Raw genomic sequence first — 25,979 nt, 5'->3', positions numbered from 1 at the left:
AGATGATTGGGCAGTTTGAGGGTCAGGGTGTGACTCTTTGCGTGGCTAACAGGTCCGTTTGTAAATCGCGTGGCCCACGCCCATGGATCGCTGCCTCTTGCACGCACGCGCAGTGGCACTCCTTCTGTCAAACATGGCTGTGCTTATGAAGAAAGAAAAATGCTGAATAGTGTTGGTAGATTTCGGAAAAAGCAGAAAACATGGCTAGATTGGCTGACTATTTGATTATCGTGGGATATGATCAGGATAAAGCTGGTGAGTTATCTTACCGGGCGGGGTAACACGGACGCTAATGAGCATAGCTTCACGCTGGGAGTTATTCAGGCCGTCACTGTTGATAATGCCAGCAGTCATAGCTAGCATTAACCACCTAGCTAGCTAGCTGGCTCTGAGATTGGGATCACTCTGTTGCGTCTCTTTATATTCTTTGCTATTCCATTATGGTGTTCATTATTCACATAGTTAGCTACTTACAACGGCTAAAACGTGCATGTAGCTCGCTAGATACCATTAAAGTCGCAAATGTCTCTGGGAGTGCCTATCCCGATTCCCGTATCTCAAATGGGATTTGGGATTGAGTGAAACTGCCACATCCTGTCTCCCTCGCAGCCCCACTGTCAAATCCATCAATCAAATCGTATTCAAGCATGATCCGTGTGATTTCGGGAATATGTTTAGCTTCCATTTTTCCCCATCTATCCAGTCTTGCATTTTTGTCAATACGCTACTTCCTCTCCTCTCCTCTCGATATTCTTGGGATCTTTGAACCTCTCGGCTGCTGCGCAGATGTGAGATTCCAGCCGTACAGCTGTAGTTTCTTTTGTTACACTGATTTTGCAATGCCCTGTTTGTCTCTACAGTACCGTTAATTGATTGTTTATTTGGGGGGGCTAGCCGGGAGAAAACTTTATACAACTTTCCACTCGAGGGGCGTAGCTCAGATGTAGGGAAGCCAGTCCTCTTCCATTGCGAGGCGTCAGATTCCAGTTAACCCTTGTGCACTCAGCTGCATGTGTTAAGACCGTACTGTAGGCTATGTCATCAAGGAAGAAGGGATATTAGTTATTGATTGTGACTGTTTGGCCGTAGAAGGTGTCAAACCAATGCCTCTAGATCTGATGGGCTCTTTTTTGCATTACATTACATTCATTACATTTAGCTTTACGTTACATTACATTACATTTAGCTGACGCTTTCATCCAAAGCGACGTACAATTATTGTATTTAACGCAGGAAAAGTCAGTGTACTACTACTTGCTAGAACTCACAAGTGCATCTCCTTTCTAAAACAAGTGACTAAAACATAATATATTGCTGAGGGCAAAGTGCAAGAATAGCAAACCAAAAATATAATAGGTGCTTATTACTGTAAATGAAAGCACTCATTGTCATTGAAAGTTGCTGACTGGGTTTTACACTGTGCTGGATTAAAGTCAGGTTGAATAGAAACATGGAAAGATGATGGGAATTATTGGATTCCCCGCGTTGGAGGAATGCTGAAGGAACCCTGGTCGCCCCCCAGAAGAGAGAGCCCAGGCTAGTGGCGTCTCTCCAGGCTGTTGTGTCAGAGAGGAGGGGTCCAGCTGGGTCTTCTCTGTCACCAGGGTCAGCCATGCACGCGAGTAGGTAAACAGTATTGAGCCCCATCATCCTTCAAGCATCCAAGCGCCAACTGACTAATGACTTCTTTTTTTTTGCACTGTAGGAACAAAATGTTCCAGGCGATCAGAGGAATCTGGATAGATTCAGATGGGCTGTCCACCCAACAAACAGGATAGAACTCTGTCTCTATAGCCCTGGTCTGAGAGAGAGAGAGAGAGAGAGAGAGAGAGAGAATAATATTGACTGGTCAGAGAATGTCTCTGTTAGGAGCAGTAGTACAATCTTTTCACATTGTGAAAAGCCAATGTTGGCCTGTCCACTTCAGTCCAGCACATCCGAATTAAGTAGTGGGAACATGATATTCGAGTGCTGGGGGTTCCTATATGGGGGTTCCTATAAGCCTCCCTCTGGGACAGGGGTGACCAGAGGGAAACGGTTCTCTGGCACTCCCCAGTGAAGGTTTTTTTCCAGGTCTTTTGTCATGTTGTGTTTTTCCGTGGTTCTGTGTGGGAACCACAGTGGTGATCTCAACAGCAGGAGAACGGAGATACTTTTGAGCACTGATACACAGAAAAAAAACAAAAAAAAACTAGAATTGCTGGTCGGAGCAGACCTCCACCCATGAATGCATTCCGTGGTTCTGTGTGCGTGCGAACGGAACATCGTTGGTATCGCTGCATTCGTTAGGTCAAGAGCTTTAAGCCAGTCCAAACCCCCATGTCTCTGTGACCTTCCTATGGCGAGATATGTCCGTTTCAATTCTCCTTATTGACAATAAACCGAATTTTTCACTCCAAAAAATGAATGGAGGTGAATGGCCGGCCATGTTTGGGCGGTTTGTGGACCCGTCCTGTGATTCGGATCCTCTCCCAAAATTAAATGGGTTCTTCTTAAGTTGGCCCATGCTACACCCCTCCACTGAGTTTCATGAAAGTGTGTCTGGTAGTTTTTTCCTGTTAATAAAGGAACAGACGTTTATTAACTATGTCTGTCTGCTGTCAGGGGATCGGCCTCCAGGACTGGGATGTAATTCCTCCCCCAATCACACTGCCAAACACACTAGTGATGGACGGCTTGGAGAGAAGGAAGCACATTCATGTCAGGCCTACTGTAGGCTAATTGATTCTGTGACGAGGACAAGTCATTGAATGAGCTGGATTTGTGGGCTAGCGTGAAGCTTGAACCACTCATGTAATTGGTGCAGATGGTATTAGATGTTCAGAAATCCTCAAACCAGGCTTTGAGCTGCCAGTGCGTTGTCCTGTCATTACCGGGGGCTCGGCAGGGCGAGGGGCTCTTGAAAGGCTGCCTGATAATGGTGTTGAGGGGAGAAGAAGGCGGTGGACTTGAGGGAGAGAAGAAAAAGAAGGAAATTCTGTAGTATTTAGCTTCCCCGGGGACCAATGTCTCATTTGATCCATAAACCATAAGGTTGTTGTGCGGCAGTGTGTGGAATGCAGAAAGCCAATGTTGGACGCGGTCTTGAATAAGCAGTGTGTCTTTCTCCTTACTGAGGGATAGTGTTTCTGGCCTCTGGCGCGGGGCTGTGGTAAATGCACTCTGGCTTGCTGCGCATCATAAATCCTCTTCTGCAGAGTGAAAGGGTGGAATTCTCGGCGCTGCCCCTCTGCCTGCTGCAGCCATGCTGTCAGGTCCGGGAAACGGTCTGGTCACGTGACCCAGGAGCCACAGGGACGCGTCCACCACCGATGGCCTTGACCGGTCCCGAGCCTGACCTCCGACCTTCCTCCACTTTCGTGTCCAGGTTGAGAAGGGGCGCGCACAGGAAGCGGCTTCCGGAACGTTCCACAGTGCACGCACAGCAACTAGGGATGTCAATTTTAGGATTTATTCTTTATCGATAATTGGTAATGTTAACGATCAGTTAATCGATTAATTCAATAAAAATGCTATATTAATATAATAATAATTATAATAATTATAATAATAATCGTTTTTGTTCCTCAATCCGTTTCATCATTTTCTCATCAACATTCCTCAAACAATTTTAAGAAATAAAGGCCTGCCTCTAATATAGGCCTGCCTCCAATAAAGGCCTGGGGCTCTCTGCAGCTCAGTAAATAAAGGCCTTGGCCACTATTAGAGGATTTACGGTACACAATCCTATATCGAGTAAAATCCCATTATCGAGTAAATCCTTAACGATCAATTAATCGATTTTTGATTAATTGATTGCATCCCTAACAGCAATGAAGAAAAGGGAGAACAGAGCACTTCAGGCTCCTGATGGCTGTGTGCTCACCTGGCTGTGTGCTCACCTGGCTGTGTGCTCACCTGGCTGTGCTTCATATCGGCCCGGCACTTTTGGGGCTGCAAGGGTTCGATCTCTGGGTTCAACTTCTCACTTGAGTGGAGTCAACTGTAGCATGACTCAGATGATTCCTCCAGACTTGCCTCTGCGCTGTCATTATGCTCTCAAGCGTTCAGTTTAGGATTGCAGTCACTTGATGAGTCATGTTTTGTGGGCTTGTGGTACAGTTACAGTACACGTGTAGCATTGTGAATAAGGGGCCAACGTTATCTCAAATCAAAAAATTACGTTGTAGCAGATTTCATGGATTGTTTTGCTAGTGTTTTCGATTAGGCCTACTAAGCTAGCTATATCACAAAGTTTCAACATTTTCTTGAATATTGCTTTTGTAATTTCATTTGTCAGGAACGTATGCTCACTTGGCTTTTCTACAAGGACATTGCTCATGCAGACAGCAAACATTTTTCAAAACACACTGTAGCAGCCAGCATTTCTGCCTCTGATAATGTTTTCTTGTCAACATAGCATTTTTTCCATTTTTTTCCAGCTTCTTCTCAGCTGAGTTATTTCATCTGGAAATACTTCCAGTGATGTTTATGGTATTTTGCTGTGTTGAGTTCTCACTCAGTATAGTTCCCTCCACTACTCAGTCTTGATATTTTGGCTCTTGTAAAGTGATTTCCAAACCAGTCTTGACTGCACCAACAGCCCGTTTCATTAGCGGGTCACACTTTACAATAAGGGTCACAAAAAACATTAGTTAACTGTTAACTAATGCTTATTTAGGGTTAGGTTATGTTACTAATGTTAATTAATACCTTAGTTAAGGTTAGGGTTAGGGTTAGGTGAGTTAACCTTAGTTAACATAAATAACATTACTAAATGGTTAATAGAGACATTCGTTAACTGATACTTAATGCTTAATAATGCACTAACTAATGCTTATTAATGTACCCTTATTGTAAAGTGTTACCCATTAGCGTGGTGTAGGTTTGATGAGCTAGTTGACTTGCCTCCTCCCCCTCCTCCGGTGTAGGTTTGATGAGCTAGTTGACTTGCCTCCTCCTCCTCCTCCCCCTCCTCTGGTGTAGGTTTGATGAGCTAGTTGACTTGCCACCTCCTCCCCCTCCTCCGGTGTAGGTTTGATGAGCTAGTTGACTTGCCTCCTCCTCCTCCTCCCCCTCCTCTGGTGTAGGTTTGATGAGCTAGTTGACTTGCCTCCTCCTCCTCCTCCCCCTCCTCTGGTGTAGGTTTGATGAGCTAGTTGACTTGCCTCCTCCTCCCCCTCCTCCGGTGCAGGTGAATGTAGAGCACGCTGGGGGAATGTGTTGTTATCTCAGACTCAGTTTTTCAGTGTGGAATTAACCTTGATTGAAATGATAGAGGAAACGTGTCAGACAGAGGGTGGAGACCCCTGCCCTTTGCCCCCTAACCCTGGCGCACACACGAACGGACACGCACACGCACACGCACACACACACACACACACACACACACACACACACACACACACACACACACACACACCAGACATAGGCCCTAGATAAAGGATTCATTATACTTGACACCCACCCCCATCACCCTCTCTACCCCACCTAGGCAACGTCTAAATGGTTTGTGTCGGCTAGAAAGCCCAACACAGGCTCAAGATAATCTGTCCACGATAATCTGTCCAAGATAATCTGTCCAAGATTACCGAAGCATCCTTTAGGGAAAGTTGTTGCAGGACGGGCCATGATACTGTAGCTTTGTGCTTTGTGTTCTGTAAGGTGTGTGATGTGTTGTAATTTGTGCTTTGTGTTCTGTAAGGTGTGTGATGTGTTGTAGTTTGTGCTTTGTGTTCTGTAAGGTGTGTGATGTGTTGTAGTTTGTGCTTTGTGTTCTGTAAGGTGTGTGATGTGTTGTAGTTTGTACGTTGTGTTCTATAAGGGGTGATGTGTTGTGGTTAGCCTCTATGCAGAGAGCTTGTAAACAGGATGCTGACTACGCTTTGAGGGATTTTCCTGTAAGTCCTTTTCAGTGTTGCTGTTGATCTCACAACATAGGCAGCTAGATCCACAGCTCAAGTGTTTTCAGTTGTAAAATGCCAGAGTTCTGAATCATGAAGACTATGGAATGTGTTTAGTATTTTGATTAGCCAGGGAAATTCCAAATGTTTATTCTGCTGGCTGTCTCAGGCCACTTTCAAACCTGAATTTGTTCTCATTCAGGGAATAATATGTTACTGTACAATGTTGCACTTGGACCTTGATTCGTGTTCACGGCAATATGAACAGAGCAAACGATCTCCGGGTCTGCTCTGGTTCTGAATACGCCCTCAACACCACGCGCTTGTGAACAGTTTTGTGATTGGTCCACATTTTGTGGGAAGTTTAGATTTCTGGAAGTCCTTTCTTCGCTGACACCGGTGATCGACCCGTAATTGAAAATGGAGCATCAGCAGTGTGCGTGTATAATAGCGTTGATACTGTAGGTCTTCTCTGGTTGGTAAACCAGTGTTCGGTGATCATATGCCCAAAATTCAGTGAGGCATTGTACCTTCTCCTCTGTCCAGATTGATCCATGACTGCGATCCTCATCTTCTGGTTGTTTATCAGAGATGTTCCACCATGTGTTTGTCCGCTGGTTGACACTGTTGCGACACCACACAGTTTTTCTTACAGTAATGTTTGCGACAGTGCAGGGTACAACAGTGAGCTACATCGGTTTGTGAGGAATGGGTGTCCTCACTGCAAACGAATCGCCCCAAGCGGGCTGAGATCACCCTCTCTAAGTGGTCTCAGCCCGGTTTATTTTTTCCGGAACCACGAGCGATTGCTGTGTTCACATATGCTGAAACGACCCGATCTACGGGGGAAATTCTCCCAGTATCGGAACAACAAGCTAGGTCCGATTGCACTTTCAGTCTCTAATGGTGAAAAGCCCCATGCAATAGGGGACTGGAAACCCATTCATTTACCTTTTATCCCTTGACTCGTTGTGACCCACAACAGTCTTTCTACACAGTACATGTAGTTACACACAGCAGTGCTCACTACAACACTGATGATATCGGCATCAGAGAAGTCAGAAGCCTGCCGCCTTCTTTCCATCAGGCTCTAGCCTCTTTGATGGCCCAAAGAGAGGGGCTAGACCTACTCCTGTTGTGGTCAGAATTTACAAGATGGCAGATAGTGGAATGTTCCCCTCTGTTATTGAACGTCAGGGATTTGTAGCCTCCTCCATTGATTGGCCGGTGCCTGTTGGTCAGCTTCCGGTCGGTGTTCCCGCTTTGTGATGAGAGGCATCCTGACCCCAAGGAGGAGGAGTTCCTTCCTCTGAGAGGGGGAGTGTGAGCGCAGGGGAGGGGGCGCGGCGGGGGGGGCGGGCGCGGCGGGCGCGTTACCGATCGTCAAAGCTGGCCCGGGGAAACTCCAGCGCTACTCCAGCGCTGCTGCTCTGTGACCACCCTCCCTGGCGGAGGCGTGTCTGATGGTGTCAGGCGTGTGCATGCCGTGTGATCACAATCAGGGGGTGACGGAGTTCTCTTAGAGGGGATTTGCTTAGCTCTCTTAGGGAAATGAAACCAAAACAAAATGATGGCCACCATTCACTCTCAACAAAAATGTATATTCTGTTGTTAAATCCCTGTAAACTTGGTTCAAAATAGTAAAAAGGCACATGATATAAAAGTAAGATATGAAAGTTTAGTGTTAAGCACACTACACCACACTAATATGAGTGAAAATAAACATTCAGGACTATTAGAGAACCTACCTGTAGTCCCAAAACAGCTACTTTTGATTATTTCTCTATTTCTCAAGACTGTCCTGGAGTTTCAACCCATCACTGTACGCATCATCACTGTCCATTACATCATCGTGCCCGGTTTTAAAAATCAGGAAAATAAAAATGTTGAAAAACAGTTTACGGGTTTAAATCCACAGTTCGGTGCTACATAGTTTACTTACTGAACCTTCCATACGTTTTCAGCAATTACTTTTAAAGATGTGTTTAGAAACAAATCTTGGAATTCACTTCACGGTCACTTGAACCTTCTCCAGTGAATCTCCCTTTGACCGGTATGATGATGGGTTTCCCTTCACTTGAACCTTCTCCAGTGAATCTACCTTTGACCCGTATGATGATGGGTTTTTCTTCACTTTAACCTTCTCCAGTGAATCTCCCTTTGACCCGTATGATGATGGGTTTCCCTTCACTTGAACCTTCTCCAGTGAATCTCCCTTTGACCCGTATGATGATGGGTTTTTCTTCACTTTAACCTTCTCCAGTGAATCTCCCTTTGACCCGTATGATGATGGGTTTCCCTTCACTTGAACCTTCTCCAGTGAATCTCCCTTTGACCCGTATGATGATGGGTTTTTCTTCACTTTAACCTTCTCCAGTGAATCTCCCTTTGACCCGTATGATGATGGGTTTTCCTTCACTTGAACCTTCTCCAGTGAATCTCCCTTTGACCCGTATGATGATGGGTTTTTCTTCACTTTAACCTTCTCCAGTGAATCTCCCTTTGACCCGTATGATGATGGGTTTTCCTTCACTTGAACCTTCTCCAGTGAATCTCCCTTTGACCCGTATGATGATGGTTTTCCCTTCACTTTAACCTTCTCCAGTGAATCTCCCTTTGACCCGTATGATGATGGGTTTTTCTTCACTTTAACCTTCTCCAGTGAATCTCCCTTTGACCCGTATGATGATGGGTTTTTCTTCACTTTAACCTTCTCCAGTGAATCTCCCTTTGACCCGTATGATGATGGGTTTTCCTTCACTTGAACCTTCTCCAGTGAATCTCCCTTTGACCCGTATGATGATGGGTTTCCCTTTTGACCCACCATCTTTGACGTGGCCTTCTCCTCCAGATCCAGTTCAGCAGCTGCTTTCAGATGCTGGAATGCTTCCTGGAATATGACCTTCATGACACCATTCATTTGTGTCTCAATGTCTCATTTCCTCTTGTCATGCAAATGATGGCATAGGCTTCCGGGGGCATCTTTGGGGGAACCATGCTGACAGGTTTTTGGAGTGTGATATCTGGGTTCCACTAGCTGTGGGATTTCTGATCAACTCCATCTTGTGGACCTGAGGGGAGTGGAGTCATAGCTCCGTGCTGCCAGCCTGTTAGTGGACTGACCTGACCTCCCCCTGGGCCAGATGCAGGTTAGGGCTGACCTCCCCCTGGGCCAGATGCAGGTTAGGGCTGACCTCCTCCTGGGCCAGATGCAGGTTAGGGCTGACATGCTGCTGACCTCCCCCTGGGCCAGATGCAGGTTAGGGCTGACCTCCCCCTGGGCCAGATGCAGGTAAGGGCTGACCTCCCCCTGGGCCAGATGCAGGTTAGGGCTGACCTCCTCCTGGGCCAGATGCAGGTTAGGGCTGACCTCCTCCTGGGCCAGATGCAGGTTAGGGCTGACCTCCCCCTGGGCCAGATGCAGGTTAGGGCTGACGTGCTGCTGACCTCCCCCTGGGCCAGATGCAGGTTAGGGCTGACGTGCTGCTGACCTCCCCCTGGGCCAGATGCAGGTTAGGGCTGACGTGCTGATGACGTGGGCTGCCTGGCGGAGGCCCTGATCCATACACGCCATAACAGCACAACACACTTCTCCCCTTGCTGATTTATAGAAGTGCTCCGCAGTATGACCAAGGCCAGGAAGGCGGATGGAGCTTTTTTCCACGGAAAGAAACATCTGCACTAATCAAGAGAGACTAATGATCATAGTGTGCTTGTTTTGGAGATTTAATCAGGCAGATTTGAAATGATGTCCCTAGAGCATTCTAGCATTTTGTTATTGAGTCTTTTGTCTTTTTGAGCTCAGTTTCGTGGTGCTAAGATTTTCTGATGCAAGTGAATTCAAATATTTGCTCATGTCACTTTCAGCACACATTTGTCTGCTGTGTCAAATTTGCTCAACAGTTAAATAAATAAACTGTAGCCTATCTTTTGATTACAAAAATGCAATAATGGCTTGGATTTAATCTGCAGTATGCAGTAATCTCCAACTCTGATAGCCTGTCCCGAACTGTACAGTAGTAAACACACAGCAGTACTGTGATAAACCCACTCTCTTTTCCAGGGCGTTACTCCACAGTGTAGATGACCAGCTAGCTACAGCACTTTCTTAAAGGGCTAGTTCAGAATTTTAGACATACAGTAGAGCATGATTGATGGAGAACATTCTCATCTGATTCCATGCTGTCCTTCGTTCGGGTGTTCACTGCATGCTAATGCTAACGCAATGGAACCGAATTGGCTAGCGTTCAAAGAAAACTAACTTAAACACTCCACAGAGCGCCCAGATCAAATCAAATATAAGGCCAGTCTGTCGGGAGCTCATTTTAGTTTTTGTACCATCATCTTTGAAGTCCAACTATCGATACAAGTTGTAGTGGCCATGTTTGAAAGAGATCTGACTTTGATGAGGATGAGTTTATCTGGCGATCATTACTTGTTTGAGTATAGCCTAATAAGTGAGTTTTCTTTGAATCCTAGCCAATTTGGTTCGATTGCGCTAGCATAAACATGTTGTGAACGTCCGAACGAAGAAAAGCATGGAATCCGCTGAAATTGTTCCCCATCGATCAACATTATGGGTAAGTCGTAAATGAGGCTCTATATGTCCAAAATTCTGAACTACCCCTTAAGCCCCTGGACTTCCTCTGCAGTGTAGACAGATCCCTGTCCTCGGACATGTGCTGCAGATTCACAAGAGACCTTTGTGGAGAACTAGAGAAAAAACACGGGACTATTGCTTAATGGGGTTGTTTATAGTTTGGTTTCATGGGTCCGACGTCTGCTTTGTGCTTATAGCTTTTACAAGACTTTTCAAAGTTAGTCAGTTGTAACCTTTATACAGCATAACACATGGTGTTGATAAACCAAATTGCTGGTGGAGAGATGATTTATTTTTACTCTAGAAACTGGCCTAGTCTAATCAGTAGTGTTCTATTTGTAAATCCAGGTCCCTATACAGTATATACCATCGAAGCGGGGATCAAAAACATCAAATTCTTTTCAGAGTGGAAAAAATACCAGTTGTTTGGAATTCCTCCCTGGCTGTTACTGCAAGCGGATCCTTAAATTAGCATGTTCCCCCCCGACCCCGGCCCTGTTACTCTACCCTAGTGGCCTTCTTTACTGCCGTCTGGGGGGTAATATCTGACAGTGTGGGCTGCTTTTAATTGTTTACAGAGTGCAGCCTCACGGAATGTCAGGAATTCTGTCATTTATTGTCATCCTTGGTTGAAAATTGGAGCTTGGAATGCTGAAAGATCACAAGCATGTGATGTCAATTAGAGCAGAACGTACCAACCCATAGACACCTGAATTGTCATAGGTCATAGGTCACACTCCCTACAACCTCACAACCCTTCCAGCTGCTGTAGGCTCCATGGCCTGTGTGTGTATGTGTGTGTGTGTGTGTGTGTGTGTGTGCTTTCAGCTCTACATAGCTTACATAGTTTCCAGCCCTACACGCACACACACACACACACACACTCACTCAGACACACACACTCTCACTCAGACACACACACACTCACTCAGACACACACACACACACACTCACGCAGACACACACACTCACGCAGACACACACACACTCACTCAGACACACACACACACTCACTCACTCAGACACACACGTGTGCACACACACACACACACACACACACACACACACACACACACACACACACACACACACACACACACCTGCCACAGCACCCAGCCTAATAGGCAACACACGCCAGCCTCTACACAGATCAGCTCACCTAGCCCCGGGACCCAGATGAAGATAAACACCCTTGACAGAGGTCAAGGCTTCCAGGGGCTGTTGACAGCAGGCTTGAGCTGTGGAGGGTAGGAGTGCAGCAGCCCCTCTGAGGGCTGTGGTAGTGGTGGAGGTGGGAATGGTGATGGTGGTGGTAGTGGTAATGGTGGTGGTGGTGGTGGAGGTGGAGATGGTGGTGTTGGTGTTGGTAGTGGTGGTGGTGGAGGTGGTGGTGTTTTTGGTGGTAGTGATGGTGTTGGTGGTGGAGGTGTTGGTGGTGGTAGTGGTGTTGGTGGTGGAGGTGGTGGTGTTGTTGGTGGTAGTGATGGTGTTGGTGGTGTTGGTGGTGGAGGTGTTGTTGGTGGTAGTGGTGTTGGTGGTGGTGGTGTTGTTGGTGGTAGTGGTGGTGTTGGTGTTGGTGGTGGAGGTGGTGGTGTTGTTGGTGGTAGTGGTGGTGTTGCTGGTAGTGGTGGTGGAGGGCTGTTAGTCCGGCTCTTTGCCTGACTCACGCTCTCCTCTCTCTGCATGATCAGCCACGGCAGGAGGCCAGTGCTAGCTCAATTGCATTGTTGGACGTGTGCAAGTTGTTAACAAGTTCAGACAAGTGTTTTTATACTTGAGGTACTGTTATAGAAAAAGTGTTTTTTGTGGGTTCACTTGGGTAACTGTTTCACTGAGCGACCTGTACATTCAGCATGCTCTGCAAACCAGCTCTGTGTTTTCACAGTTTCTTGGAATTTGGAGTGAGAACAGTTAGGAGAGAGGTTGGTCTCTCCTTTCACTTGGCCGGCACCTGGCATGTCTGAAGGAAGCAGCATGACAATGTCCATAAAAATGTGTTTTTGGAAAAGGACAGAGGAGAGTAAGTGAGGGTAATCTCAGACAGTCCTGTCAGCACATTCTTGCCCTGGTCTCCTAAACGGGTGACGAAGCTGTTTTAAAAGGTAGGACACCAGGATGTTTATTGGAATTTTAGGCAGTGTCGTTGTTTTAGTGCCAAAGTAAGCCACATGGTACAATTGGAAGTACAGTTACTAGTATTGCAAAAAGGGCTTCTTCTGCCAAATGAAGAAACCTATTTAGTCAGTCCATTGCTAACCTATTGAATCTAAAGCGATATGCATAATAGCCCCTAGCCCCCCCCCCCCCCCACTCCCTTAGTAGGGTAGCAGGGTACCTTCTCCATCCTAGTGTGCTTAGAAGGGTAGCAGGGTACCTTCTCCATCCTAGTGTGCTTAGTAGGGTAGTAGGGGACCTTATCCGTCCTAGTGTGCTTAGTAGGGTAGTAGAGGACCTTCTCCGTCCTAGTGTGCTTAGTAGGGTAGTAGGAGACCTTTTCTTCTCAGTCCTGAATCTCCTGATGAATAAAACGGTACTTAATGCATAAATGAATGCATTCACTGAGATCTTAAAACTAGGTCTTGGCTAGATGAGGTCATTGGGTTGCACAACCCTCTGTGACATATTGTGTGCTGTAATGTTCTGATAGTTGCTGTCTTTGGCACCCAGAAGATAGGAATTTTTTAATCTCTTAATGAGTTTAATTTTCCATGTATTAGACCTCCAAATAGTTGATGAAGAATGCTATCGTGTCACCTCTTAAAATAGGCCCATATTTTGGCCTGTTGCAAGTTGCAGCTCATTGCATGATGTTGACGAGCGCTTAACTGTATCTGGTGTGTGTTCAAAGACCAGGCTCCAGTTGGCCAGGTGTGACCGTGTTCTTGAAGAGTGTATGAATCTGTTTTGGTTCAGGTTGACCTTCAGTCCTCTGTACGCTGTGTCAAACCCGGGTCTTCCAAACACTAAGCTTGGCATTCACCAATACTAAGAGGCCATACGCGTGGTCCAGGGAGGATGAAGGCTAGCCACGCCCTCCCATCCAAGTATACCCTACAGAAAAGTGGAATGATAGGTGAATGATTGATGTCTAGCCTGACAGATGTGTAGATGGACATCACTCTCCCTTCTGTCTCTCTCTCTCTCTCTCTCCCCCCCCCCCTCTCTCTCTCTCTCTCTCTCTCTCTCTCTCTCTCGCGCTCCCTCCCTCTCTCCATCTCTCTTCCTCCCTCCTTCTCTCCATCTCTCTCTCTCCCTCTCTCCCTCCCTCCCTCCCTCCCTCCGTCTCTCCCTCTCTCTCCCTCCCCCCCCTCTCTCTCACCCTCTCTCTCTCTCCCTCTCTCTCTCTCCCTCCCTCCCTCCCTCCCTCGTTCTGCGGTCCTGGCCCATCAGAGAACATCAGTAACAAATGAATGACCTCCCCTCTCCTGTAATCTGCTTTGTGTTAGCTGTCCAGCTTGTGTTTCTCGCACTTAATCTTTGACCACATTCCCTGTGAAACATCTTGATTTAATCCAACCCTGTAATTTATTTATTGGCTGTGACTGATTCCAGATATGCTGATACATTTTGCCTTCCTTCTTTAACCTCTCTGCGTGTTTATTTCTCATGTCGATGGCAGTGTCACATTTGAGTTCAATTTCATGCTCAATTAACTCATTTACATGCCTGGTGCGTTTGGTCAGCACGGTCCGGCCAGATTGACAGGAGTTAGACGCTGTAGACGTGATTTATTCACTATGGCTTTATTCACTATGGCTTTATTCCAGGACCTTTTTAGTAACGTTTGCTCCTGTGAGGTAAATAACACAGAATCCACGTTTAAGTTTCGATACAAGAGTGAACGGGCTCGTCCTTTAAGATAACTTAACATGGTTTACTGGCTAGGGGCTACACCAGTGGCAGCTGGTGACTCAAAAAACTGAGGGGGACAGGAGGAAGAGAGGCGAACTGCCCATGGTCGCCGGGGGGCACTTTCCCTCAGTCAGTTATTATTTGAAATATCAGCATTAAAGTGGATTTACAGTTAATTTTAGCATATGAAAAACTGAATAACACTTTCTTTAACTACATGCAGCATTTATATATCATATTCATGATAAAATATTACAAAACAACAATAAAACGTAAGCAATAGTTGTTGTAATGGATTGTACTCTTCTCTAAAGAGAGAAAATAATTGATATTGGTGAGATGCTGGAGAGGTTGGGTGATATATGAAAAATGTTTTTGATTAGGGGACACTGAGGTGTGCTGGCTCTCAAACAGTTGGGAACAGGAATAAGCACCGCAAAGCGATCAATTCTCACGCAAGCAGGAGCCAGGCTGTGGATTTCTCCGATCCGGTGTTGCGACCCAGTCTCTTAATGTTTTGGACGAGTTGCCGACAGTTTGCGCCTCCAGCCAATCTGCGCGCCTGCCTATGCTGTAGCCTGACGTGCACCTCGTAGCTAACGTTACCGGCTAGCCAGCCAGTGGAACTGTCATGTTCAGACGGCTCTAGCTCAAAAAGTATTTATGTCAGCTTAGATATTTAGATGGCTAGAATCAAGACGAATAGACGAACAGTTTGATGTATAATATGTCCCATAATACTTTCGTATGTATTATATTATGGAGCTACGAACATACAAAAAGTCTCCAATGGCACAGGGAAGAGAAACACAGACATCAACGCCGACCCAATCGGCCTTCACTGTGGTAAATCTGGAATCTGGAATGTGATTGGACTAACAAAATGTCAATATCTGAATCCTGTTCAGACAGGGCCGGAGTACTGTCCTCCCTTGCGGTAATTTTTCAGCGTTTTGGCCAATCACAAATTAGCAAGAAAAAAGGCATTACATTGATTTAAGAGAAAAGAACCCGCCCTAAGGGAGGCTAGCCTCCCTTCCATAGATATCTATGGGTCCTCCAGCTGCATGTTATAGATGTCACTGTTGGAGCTTTAGAATTTGAATAATGGGTTTTTATCCATAGGGAAAACCTGCTTTATGAACAAAACTGAGATAATATTAATTATGAATAAATAAATTCAGATATTTATATTTTATTCCCTCTCTTCTCTCCAAAAACTGTGGAGGACTGTCCTCCCCTGCCTCAATGGACGAGCCTCCACTGGGCTACACGCACGCGCAACACATACGCACACACACACACACACACACACACACACACACACACACACACACACACACATTCACCTACACACACGCACACACACACCTACACACGCACACACAATCTGTCAATCCTGGGAGCCATACAGGATGCATGTTCTAGGGTAATGACCGGGTTTTGACCCGTCTCACGGTGAAGGTGAGGTTGTGGGGGGGAAACGGAGGCAGAGATGGAGAAGGTCTGGAGAATCATGGGGAACTGTAAGAATGCACACAGCTGATTGTGCCAATTACTGTAGTAGGAAGTCTGGAAATGTGCTCACACATCAAAATGATCTGTGTCCTTACATGCCCTCCTCCTCTAGCCTACGTCTGCTCTTTTGACTAATAGATGTTGCTAGGATTGATTATGGCCGGTGTGTCGTATCACAAGGTGAAGAGCAGACCTTCTAGTGGAGTCTGCATCATTCCCCAACGCAGAGAAAGCGTCTGTTTTCTGTAGCCTTAAGATCCTGTGACGTGAAGGACTTGTGTGTTTCCTCCTTTCCTGTTCTGTAGAGTTTAGAGAGATTAGTTTAGACATAATTAGTTTAGTTTTGAAGAGGAAAGAATTCAGCTCATGCCTGTTCTCCCTCTGCACAGTCCTCCTAGCTGACTGTCTGTTGTCTGTCCTCAGGGTCTGGAGAGGGATCAGGTCCTAGCTGACTGTCTGTTGTCTGTCCTCAGGGTCTGGAGAGGGATCAGGTCCTAGCTGACTGTCTGTTGTCTGTCCTCAGGGTCTGGAGAGGGATCAGGTCCTAGCTGACTGTCTGTTGTCTGTCCTCAGGGTCTGGAGAGGGATCAGGTCCTAGCTGACTGTCTGTTGTCTGTCCTCTCACGGTCTGGAGAGGGATCAGGTCCTAGCTGACTGTCTGTTGTCTGTCCTCAGGGTCTGGAGAGGGATCGGGGAAGATCATCCAACGCTTCCCCAGGAAGGACTGGGATGGGACGGCCTTCCCCCAGGGGGTGGAGATGGTGAGTAGCCTCCCCAACCCTGTCCCCAGCAGCCCAACCCTGTCCCCAGCAGCCCAACCCTGTCCCCAGCAGCCCAACCCTGTCCCCAGCACCCTGTCCCCAGCAGCCCAACACTGTCCCCAGCACCCCAACCCTGTCCCCAGCAGCCCAACCCTGTCCCCAGCAGCCCAACCCTGTCCCCAGCAGCCCAACCCTGTCCCCAGCACCCCAACCCTGTCCCCAGCACCCTGTCCCCAGCACCCTGTCCCCAGCAGCCCAACCCTGTCCCCAGCACCCCAACCCTGTCCCCAGCACCCTGTCCCCAGCAGCCCAACCCTGTCCCCAGCAGCCCAACCCTGTCCCCAGCACCCCAACCCTGTCCCCAGCACCCTGTCCCCAGCAGCCCAACACTGTCCCCAGCACCCCAACCCTGTCCCCAGAACCCCAACCCTGTCCCCAGAACCCCAACCCTGCATGTGGGATAGATGGAGTGTTTCTGCATTTTGTTCTGGAAGAGGAGGAGGCGGGATCTCTCTGATCTCAGCTTAGCTTTGTCGACCAATCACCAGGGTGCAAGCATATGGGCTGAGTTTTAACCTAATGTACACACGCCCTGCGTCTGAGGGAGCAGACATGTACAGGGGGTTGCATCACTTCCTGTTGTGACTCCAGGGTCCATCTCGCGGCCCTGTGGTCTCCAGTGGGAAGCGGGCTCTTCAGCCAGCGCTCTGACCAGTCAGGCTGTCAGATAAGAGCACTCACAATGGGAAGCCTGGCAGCTCTTCTGGAACATTCTGGAGTTAAATGTGTTGTACAGGTTGTACAGTATTCCCCTGGTTAGCGAGCTGCCATGTCCTTTCACACTATCCACTTCCTGATCCAAGCAGCTTGGACAATTTGTGGATTGGAGTCCACTCCACTTACGGCTAAAGCCGATGTTCTATGTTGGAACCACCTGTAACACTATAATGTTCTGTCACGTTGTGAAGACAGATGGAACCCCATGGAGTGGGTGCATGTTCCTGGGTAGGGTGCATGTTCTTCATTTGGAGGGTGGACAGCAGATTGATGTCAGCAGATGGAATTTCCTGTGTCAACGAAATGCATAATTCATAATTCAAGAGTTTGTTTCAACCCCTTCCGCCTCTACTAATTGGGAAATTCCTCCTGCCCCCCCCCCCCCCCTCCTGCCCCCCCCCCCCCCCCCTCCTCCAAGTCCAGGCGGCTATCTCTCCATCTCCCCTGCGCCACTCTGTCTATCTTTGATGCTCTCTCTCTCTCTCTCTCTCTCTCTCTCTCTCCCTCCCTCCCTCTCTCTCCCTCCCTCCCTCCCTCCCTCTCTCTCTCTCTCTCTCTCCCTCCCTCTCTCTCTCTCCCTCCCTCCCTCTCTCTCTCTCTCTCCCTCCCTCTCTCTCTCACTCCCTCTCTCTCCCTCTCTCTCTCTCCCTCTCTCTCTCTCTCCCTCCCTCTCTCCCTCTCTCTCTCTCTCCCTCCCTCTCTCTCTCTTTCTCTCTCTCCCTCCCTCCCTCCCTCCAACCCCTCCTCTTCGAGGGTGATGTAGAGAGTAGGGGACCGTGACTCTGCTCAGGGAAGATTATTACCATGACGATGCTGCTGCTCACAACCAAATATTTGCTTATCGTGGTCTGGAGGGAACGGACTGTAAATCTCCAGGGCAACAGTAGCAGCCTCCCACAGACCCGCTCTTCCCCCTGGCCTGCCCCCTGACCTGCCCCCTGACCTGCCCCCTGACCTGCCCCCTGGCCTGCCCTGACCTGCCCCCAGGCCTGCCCCCTGACCTGCCCCCTGGCCTGCCCCCTGGCCTACCCAGGCCAGCAGGGCCTGCCTACTTGTTCATTTATTTGTTGACATGGACGTATTAAGGATGAGGAGGATGTTTTTGGCCAAGAGTCAGGAGAGGAGAGAGAGTCAGGAGAGGAGAGAGAGTCAGGAGAGGAGAGAGAGTCAGGAGAGGAGAGAGAGTCAGGAGAGGAGAGAGAGTCAGGAGAGGAGAGAGAGTCAGGAGAGGAGAGAGAGTCAGGAGAGGAGAGAGAGACAGGAGAGGAGAGAGAGTCAGGAGAGGAGAGAGTCAGGAGAGGAGAGAGAGTCAGGAGAGGAGAGAGAGTCAGGAGAGGAGAGAGAGTCAGGAGAGGAGAGAGAGTCAGGAGAGGAGAGAGAGTCAGGAGAGGAGAGAGAGACAGGAGAGAAGAGAGAGTCAGGAGAGGAGAGAGAGTCAGGAGAGAAGAGAGAGTCAGGAGAGAGAGTCAGGAGAGGAGAGAGAGACAGGAGAGGAGAGAGTCAGGAGAGGAGAGAAAGTCAGGAGAGAGAGAGAGACAAGAGAGGAGAGAGAGTCAGGAGAGGAGAGAGAGTCAGGAGAGAGAGTCAGGAGAGGAGAGAGAGACAGGAGAGGAGAGAGAGTCAGTAGAGGAGAGAGAGACAGGAGAGGAGAGAGAGTCAGGAGAGAGAGACAGGAGAGGAGAGAGAGAGTCTCAGAATGCAGAAAGACGACTGCTAAGACGGGATATTGTGACAGATTCCAGGCAGTACTTGATCCATTAAGACCAAGCTAAATCATCACATGTTTTCTTACAGAGATGCCTTCATTGCGACATTTAAGCAGTTGTTTATGTTCACATAACTTAGTGCTTCTCCCCTCATGGAGACTAAACTATTCTGCCTTTTATGGTCAGATGGATTCATGTGTTTCCTTCTCCAGTGGATGACAAAGGAAAGGAACAACGTGAATAAACGAGTAGAGAACCATAACGAGTGGAGAACCATAACAAGTAGAGAACCATAACGAGTGGAGAACCATAACGAGTAGAGAACCATAACGAGTGGAGAACCATAACGAGTGGAGAACCATAACGAGTGAAGAACCATAACGAGTGGAGAACCATAACGAGTGGAACCATAACGAGTGCACATGCTCACCTACAGGTGTACCGCAGGATAATGGTTAAGCAGTGCATCTTGTCATGCTCTGTGGCATGTGTATTATGCTGAGCAAGCCCAGTTGACCTCCATTTTGGATCGAGATGGCAAGAGGAGAAGATCTAGGTCTACGTGACTGTTTCATTGGGGCTCGGATGGCAAGAGACTGCTCATCTGGTCGGTCTTTCAATATGAGCTTCAGTCACACAGACTGCTCATCTGGTCGGTCTTTCAATATGAGCTTCAGTCACACAGACTGCTCACCTGGTCGGTCTTTCAATAGGAGCTTCAGTCAAAGACTGCTCACCTGGTCGGTCTTTCAATAGGAGCTTCAGTCACACAGACTGCTCACTGGCCAGTGCTTCAATAGGACCAGTGACCACACACGGGCAGAGCAGCGGGACACATAATCTAAGCAGAACATGTGAAGCCAGAGTGATGGAGTGAGGAAGGAGGGGGGAGACGGGCGAGCGGGCCTCATCCCTGGTCGGAGGAGACGTTGGCTTCCCTCCCTAGGGATTGGCTAATGGATTGGCCATTTATTATTGGTCTATCGTCAGGGGAGTTGACCGCTGGTTACCCGGTGTCTCTCTGACCAGATGTAGGATTTTTATGTTTGTGTGTGCGTGTGTGTGCGTGCGTGTGCATTTGCGTGCGTGCATGCGTGTGTGTTTTTTAGGCTTTCAGTGAATAACAAATATCAGCAGTGAATTCCTGCTGGAAGTCTGGCCGTCTCCGGTCTGGGCAGGAGCATCACAGGCCTGCTTTTCTGCGCTCGGCTGTTTATGGGATAATTAAAGAAGGAGACACAGGCTGTTAGTGAAGCACGGATAGACCCGCGGGGGGGCAGGGGTTACTGGGCCCTCTTCCTGCGTGACTCAGTGTGTGTCTGCTGGTGGCCATGGTGGCTGGTGTGTAAAAAGCGTGAGTTATGGAGAAGGGAGGGGCAGGTATGTGTCAGGGGGTACACAGTCATCTCAGCTCCAGGCCTGGTCTCTGAGGGACGGGCCATGACTGCTCGCACATCGCATCATCCCTCAAACATCCCGCTCAACATCTGCAGCCGGGTTAAATATAGAAACGGCGCCTTTACTTAAGCAAAACATAGTGTGTGTGTTTGCGTGGGGGGTATTTGTGTGCGGGGGTGCATGTGTATGTGTGTAATGCGTTGTGTGAGTGTGTGTGTGTGTCATTGAACTCCCAGGGCTCTAGTATCATCGCTGTGTGTTTGTTTGTGGTATTCTACCCCCCCCTCGCCCCCAGCTGAGGTCTGATTTGTGATGGAAGACAGTTCTGGGCATGAGGAAGACCCGGCAGACCAGGTCCAATCAGTACGTCAGACGGGCCTGGCTACAGAGACGGACTTACACCCCGAGGACCATATGTGGCACATTCATTTTCATTATAACTGGCAACGCAAAGCTGAGTAAATATGAAGAGAAATGGCACATTTAGGACTTGAGTCCTGCATGCTTTCTATAATTTATGTAAATTGTACGCTTCCTCCAAAATGATATCATCAAGGCAATTAAGAGATATTGAATTGGAGGAAGATTATTTTGGCGTTTGGCCAATGGAAAGAGGAGAGAGAAGCAGGCCAGCGGCGGGCCACTGTCCCTTGCGTTGCGTGTGACACACTTTGGTCAAGGGCCACATGCCCTGGGATTCCAGCTTTGATGTTTTAACGCAGATACACCATAGTGTTTAACCTACCCACCAAGCAATTAGCATTTTAGCCCAATTTTTCACTGGTATGTTCTCCGTTTATTATTTGCAGATTTTCTCCACGCCGTAAAAAAAAAAAAAAGAATAAGAAAATGAGTCATTCACAAGCACTAGGGAATACATCTGCACTAAGACACAAGAGCACTAGGGAATACATCTGCACTGAGACACGAGGTGGATGGAGCTGTGCACGGAACACATTCTGTGGTCATAACAGGCCCCCAGCAAACTAAATAACCACAGATGAAGAATGCACCCAGAAAAAAACTAACTTACAACTAAGGCAAATGTGTTTCTAATCAGGCCAGGCGGGTAACGAGTATACAACCCCGCTCTTTTCTCCTCTCCTCTCCTCTCCTCTCCTCTCCTCTCCTCTCCTCTCCTCTCCTCTCCTCTCCTCTCCTCTCCTCTCCTCTCCTCTCCTCTCCTCTCCTCTCCTCTCCTCTCCTCTCCTCTCCTCTCCTCTCCTCTCCTCTCCTCTCCTCTCCTCTCCTTTCCTCGCCTGTCCTCGGCACGTAGCTCAGGAGGTAGAGCGGCCGGCTAGGGATCGCAAGGTCCCCGGTTCGATCCCAGCTCCTGGCGTTGTGCCGAAGTGTCCTTGAGCAAGACACTGAACCCAAAAAATTGCTCATGTGCGGCATGGTGGCGCAGTACCTAGTACTGTCACCTCACAGTAAGAAGGTCTCCGGACCTTTCTGTGTGGAGTTTGCATGTTCTCCCCGTGTTCGCAAGGGTTTCCCCCATAAAGAACCCAATATGAAAAACATGCAGAAGAACAGATCGTATACGCTGGCCGTCCATGGTTGGCCGTTGGTCGTATACGCTGCCTACGTCAGCTCCCTGCTGCCCTTGGGGGAAGGACGTTGGGATGGGTTAAGCGCAGAGAACAATTAATCTCCACATCTCCTGTGTGTGCTGTATGACAAATGAAGATTCTACATTCTCTGCTCTCTGCTCTACTCTGTTCTGTTCTGCTCTGCTCTGCTCTACTCTACTCTGCTCTGCTCTACCCTACTCTGCTCTAAGGGTGCAACGATTAGTCGACATTGTCGACAAAAATCGACAATGAAAATAGTCATCAACAAATTTAATTTCTCCGCACATGCGGAGTAGTGTTCAGAGTTCAAGGGTCACTCAGTGGGATAAAATGGCAGAGCCAAGTCCATCTACGAGTTCGGCTCCAACACGCAGCAAACATCAAAAGTTTGGGAGCGGTTTACTTTACACGCTGCAGGGAAAAAGATTACATACAAGCTATGCAAGGCCGAGCTAGCCTACCATGGCAGTACGACGATCATGCATGAGCATTTGAAGAGAAAGCATGTTGGAGCGGACACCAGCGACTCGTCAAGGTAAGATGAACGTTAGCTTATCGTAGCAACACATAGCTAACACTAGCCCTTACTTGCCTTTTCAAAAGTATACATCGCACAGCTTAGATATTTAACGTTACAGTTTATGAATCAGTACAAACGTGTGAACATTCTGATGTCTGTGTAGGTTCAACTTTCAAGTTTAAGGTAAGCTAACTAGTAGGAGTTGGCCCGCGTTAGTTTGTTGCATTGCTTTTGGTAACGTTATCCCAGCTAGCACTAGCAAGCCAGGATAGCGGTTCTACTAGGGAGAAGACTGCTTCTAGAATCATCTACTAGGGAGAAGACTGCTTCTAGAATCATGTACAAAAAATCACTTTTCTTCTGAAATAGTGCTGACACATCTACCATGTTTACTGTGCCTGTCTGCCTGACAAAATAAATTGTATCCCATTTATGCAGTGTGAAAAGCAGCAGAAGCACGCTGGATACTTTTGTGCAGAAGAAGCAGACATGCACCCCCCAGCAGGCCACTGCCTTCACATGTGGCCTCTTGTTGATGTTTACATTTATTTAATGTTATTTAATGTGCATTGGTTAACTGAACTTCATGCCGGTCCTTGTTCAAAATAATGGACAAAGATTTATTTTTAGTTTATACACACTGCACAGACAATTTTTTTTTTTTTTTTACTTATAGTTTTATACTTGTACTATCAGCAGAAGGGTAATAATTAAGAGACATTTTTGAATGAAGTTTGTTCTTTCTTGTCTTGCTAGATTTAAAAGCTGATGGCTAAATATACCATAAGAGACATTTTATATTCATGCAATTAACCTGTTTTTTTTTTTTAAGGAAAAAAAGGAAAAGATTAGTCGACTAAGCGTTTCAATAATCGGTGACTAATCGACAATTAAAATAGTCGTTTGTTGCAGCCCTGCTCTGCTCTGCTCTGCTCTACTGTACTCTGCTCTGCTCTACTCTACTCTACTCTACTCTACTCTACTCTACTCTACTCTACTCTACTCTGCTCTGCTCTGCTCTGCTCTGCTCTGCTCTACTCTACTTTACTCTACTCTACTCTACTCTACTCTACTCTACTCTACTCTGCTCTACTCTGCTCTGCTCTGCTCTGCTCTGCTCTGCTCTGCTCTGCTCAGCTCAGCTCAGTTCAGCCCTTGTGTGCAGTGGCAGAAGTCTAGGTCTGGAAGACTCTACCCTGCATGCATGTCAGTCCAGGTCTGGAAGACTCTACCCTGCATGCATGTCTGCCGAGCCCTCCTGGTGTTCAGGGCTCTCGTGTGTGGAGTGTGCTGAGTCAGGGTTGGGTGGAAATATATGGAGATGTCTTAACGGTCTCTCCTGTCCATGTAGTCATTTAGAATGAGGATTCCTCAGGGCTGACACACAGGAGTAAACAGCAGTGGCGTTTGTCCGAAGGCCACAGGTGTCACGCCCAGATCCCACATCTCAGTGACTTAGTAGTTCTAAGAAAGCTTCCAAGGGCATTCCAAGGAAGGTGACCACATTAACCTTGATGAAAATACCTTCAGGCTCATTGTTTTTTTCTTTAGTTTAGTAAGCGATTACATCCCTAGACTGCGTGAATTTGAAATGGGACTTTGACTATAGGCTAAATAGATTGTCCCAAACTTAGGCAACCCTATGATTCATCACACACGTTAAAACTGTAACTGTCAAACCCCACAGGAATGTATCAACGCCTGGAGAGGAACACTAGGCTTTTAATAGTTGTTTTTTTTACCCCAGGAAAAAATATAGGCCTAGCTGATATTGTCCGACCTGGCCATTCCACCAACCGTAAATCCCAGTCTAGGAACGTCTCCTGGTTTGTTAGGAGAGGATTATGGGCAGTCACACACGGTGACACACTAGTGTCTGGCTCTTACCTCCTCCAGCCCCTCTGGGTCTGTCCAGAGATGGAGGGGAAAATTAAATCCACGTGTTGAAATAATTTCAATGTGTTGCGCTGGTTATTGTGAGCGTGCTTTATGTTTGTATTGGAATGGGACACTTCCACCGCCTCCATCTCTCTTCCTTATTTGAATTTACTACCGGAGAGTTCGCAGCAAGGAAATGAAACATGTGCCACACAAATGCCAGAAGAATGACTGGAATGACTTTGTAGTGTATATTGCTAAATTGCAGAGTATTCAAATTTAATTACACAGGCTATTTGTGTAATCCTTTGAGCATACCCTGTACGCGTGTTCATTAATGTGCCTGTTATAGCCTATATGATTGTTGGGTTTGATGAACAGACACCCCATACACCCACCCCCCGTATGTGTTTGTTGGTATGTTCCTCTCTCACGCACTGTTAGTTTATGGGACACGGAGGCATTCCAGAGAGCATGAAGTTCAACCCTGAACGTGCAGGGGTCAGACCATTACAACAGGCCTGCAGACAACATTCTGTCCTCCCAACTTGTTTCTGCTGTCTCCTCTGTGGAAATGCGTGACAAGTCGAAAAAACAAACCCGAGTTCACCATTTGTAAGGCTGTTGTTAAATAATAACACTGGCCTTCTTTTTCTGTCCGTCCTACCAAGGTTGAAGGAATTTTGCTGGATGGAGATGGTTGCGAATGTTGCTCAGAAATTCATGGTCTGTTTTTCATGTCCTTTGAGGGTCATCCGGTTTGAGCGTATTGGCCTCAGAGGAGTCATTTTCCCCAGGGTTAGGGTACCACAAGACCAAAACAGGGATCAGGGTTAGGGTACCACAAGACCAAAACAGGGATCAGGGTTAGGGTACCACAAGACCAAAACAGGGATCAGTGCATAAGATGGCTTGTTTTGGTCCAGGTCCCTGGAGATGTCTGTCAAGTCCACTTGAAGTTACTGTGCAAACATTCCATAATACCACTGACCTTTCTTAGACTATTGAACACCAGTCTTCAAAATATCTGCTGACAACCACAAACAACCTCCCCCCCTGGTTGTGGACACCTTGTCCCTGATGCTCCAGGTCTGTGTCTTTGATGTGGGTTGTGAGCCAGGTACTGTACCTGCAGACTGTTGGATCCTTAGTGACCTCACTGAAAACATTGGAAAATTTTGACTTTGGAGGGTTGCTGTTCTGCCTTTCTCTGTCTGTGTCTGACTGGAGCTGTGGGCCTATGGGTGAGATAGCAGCAGTAAACAATGCCAGCGTTGTGGGCTCCTTCTCTCTGATCCAGACACCCCGCCAGGGCTAGTCCTCCAGCCTCTCTGGCATACTGCTCTGGTCCTCTGTTGGGTGGCACGGTGTCTCGGTGTGTTACACCGTCACCTCACAGCAATAACTTCTTGGGCTTGATTCCCACTTGGGCTATCTTCATCTGGCCTTTCTGTGTGGAGTTTGCTGTTCTCCCCGTGCTCACTCGGGCTCCCTCCACATAAGACCCCAATAG

The 25,979-nt window shown here is 47.6% G+C and overlaps 1 protein-coding gene across 1 annotated transcript in view; it reads left to right on the top strand.

Moving 5' to 3' along the window:
- Window positions 1-126: 126 nt before the first annotated feature.
- sbf2 (SET binding factor 2) overlaps window positions 127-25,979 on the top strand; it is a 132,600-nt gene continuing 106,747 nt past the window's right edge. The window contains exons 1-2 of the mRNA XM_084436825.1: window positions 127-255; window positions 16,528-16,613. Of these exons, the coding sequence (XP_084292951.1) occupies window positions 201-255; window positions 16,528-16,613 (141 nt within the window). The 5' untranslated portion in view covers window positions 127-200. The remainder of the gene's footprint in view (window positions 256-16,527; window positions 16,614-25,979) is intronic.

This window comes from Borostomias antarcticus (assembly GCF_949987555.1).
Source record: "Borostomias antarcticus genome assembly, chromosome: 4".
In the NCBI taxonomy this organism is placed as follows: domain Eukaryota; kingdom Metazoa; phylum Chordata; class Actinopteri; order Stomiiformes; family Stomiidae; genus Borostomias; species Borostomias antarcticus.
The sequence above is the reverse complement of the archived record's forward strand: the minus strand, read 5'-3'. Positions and strand labels throughout refer to the sequence as shown.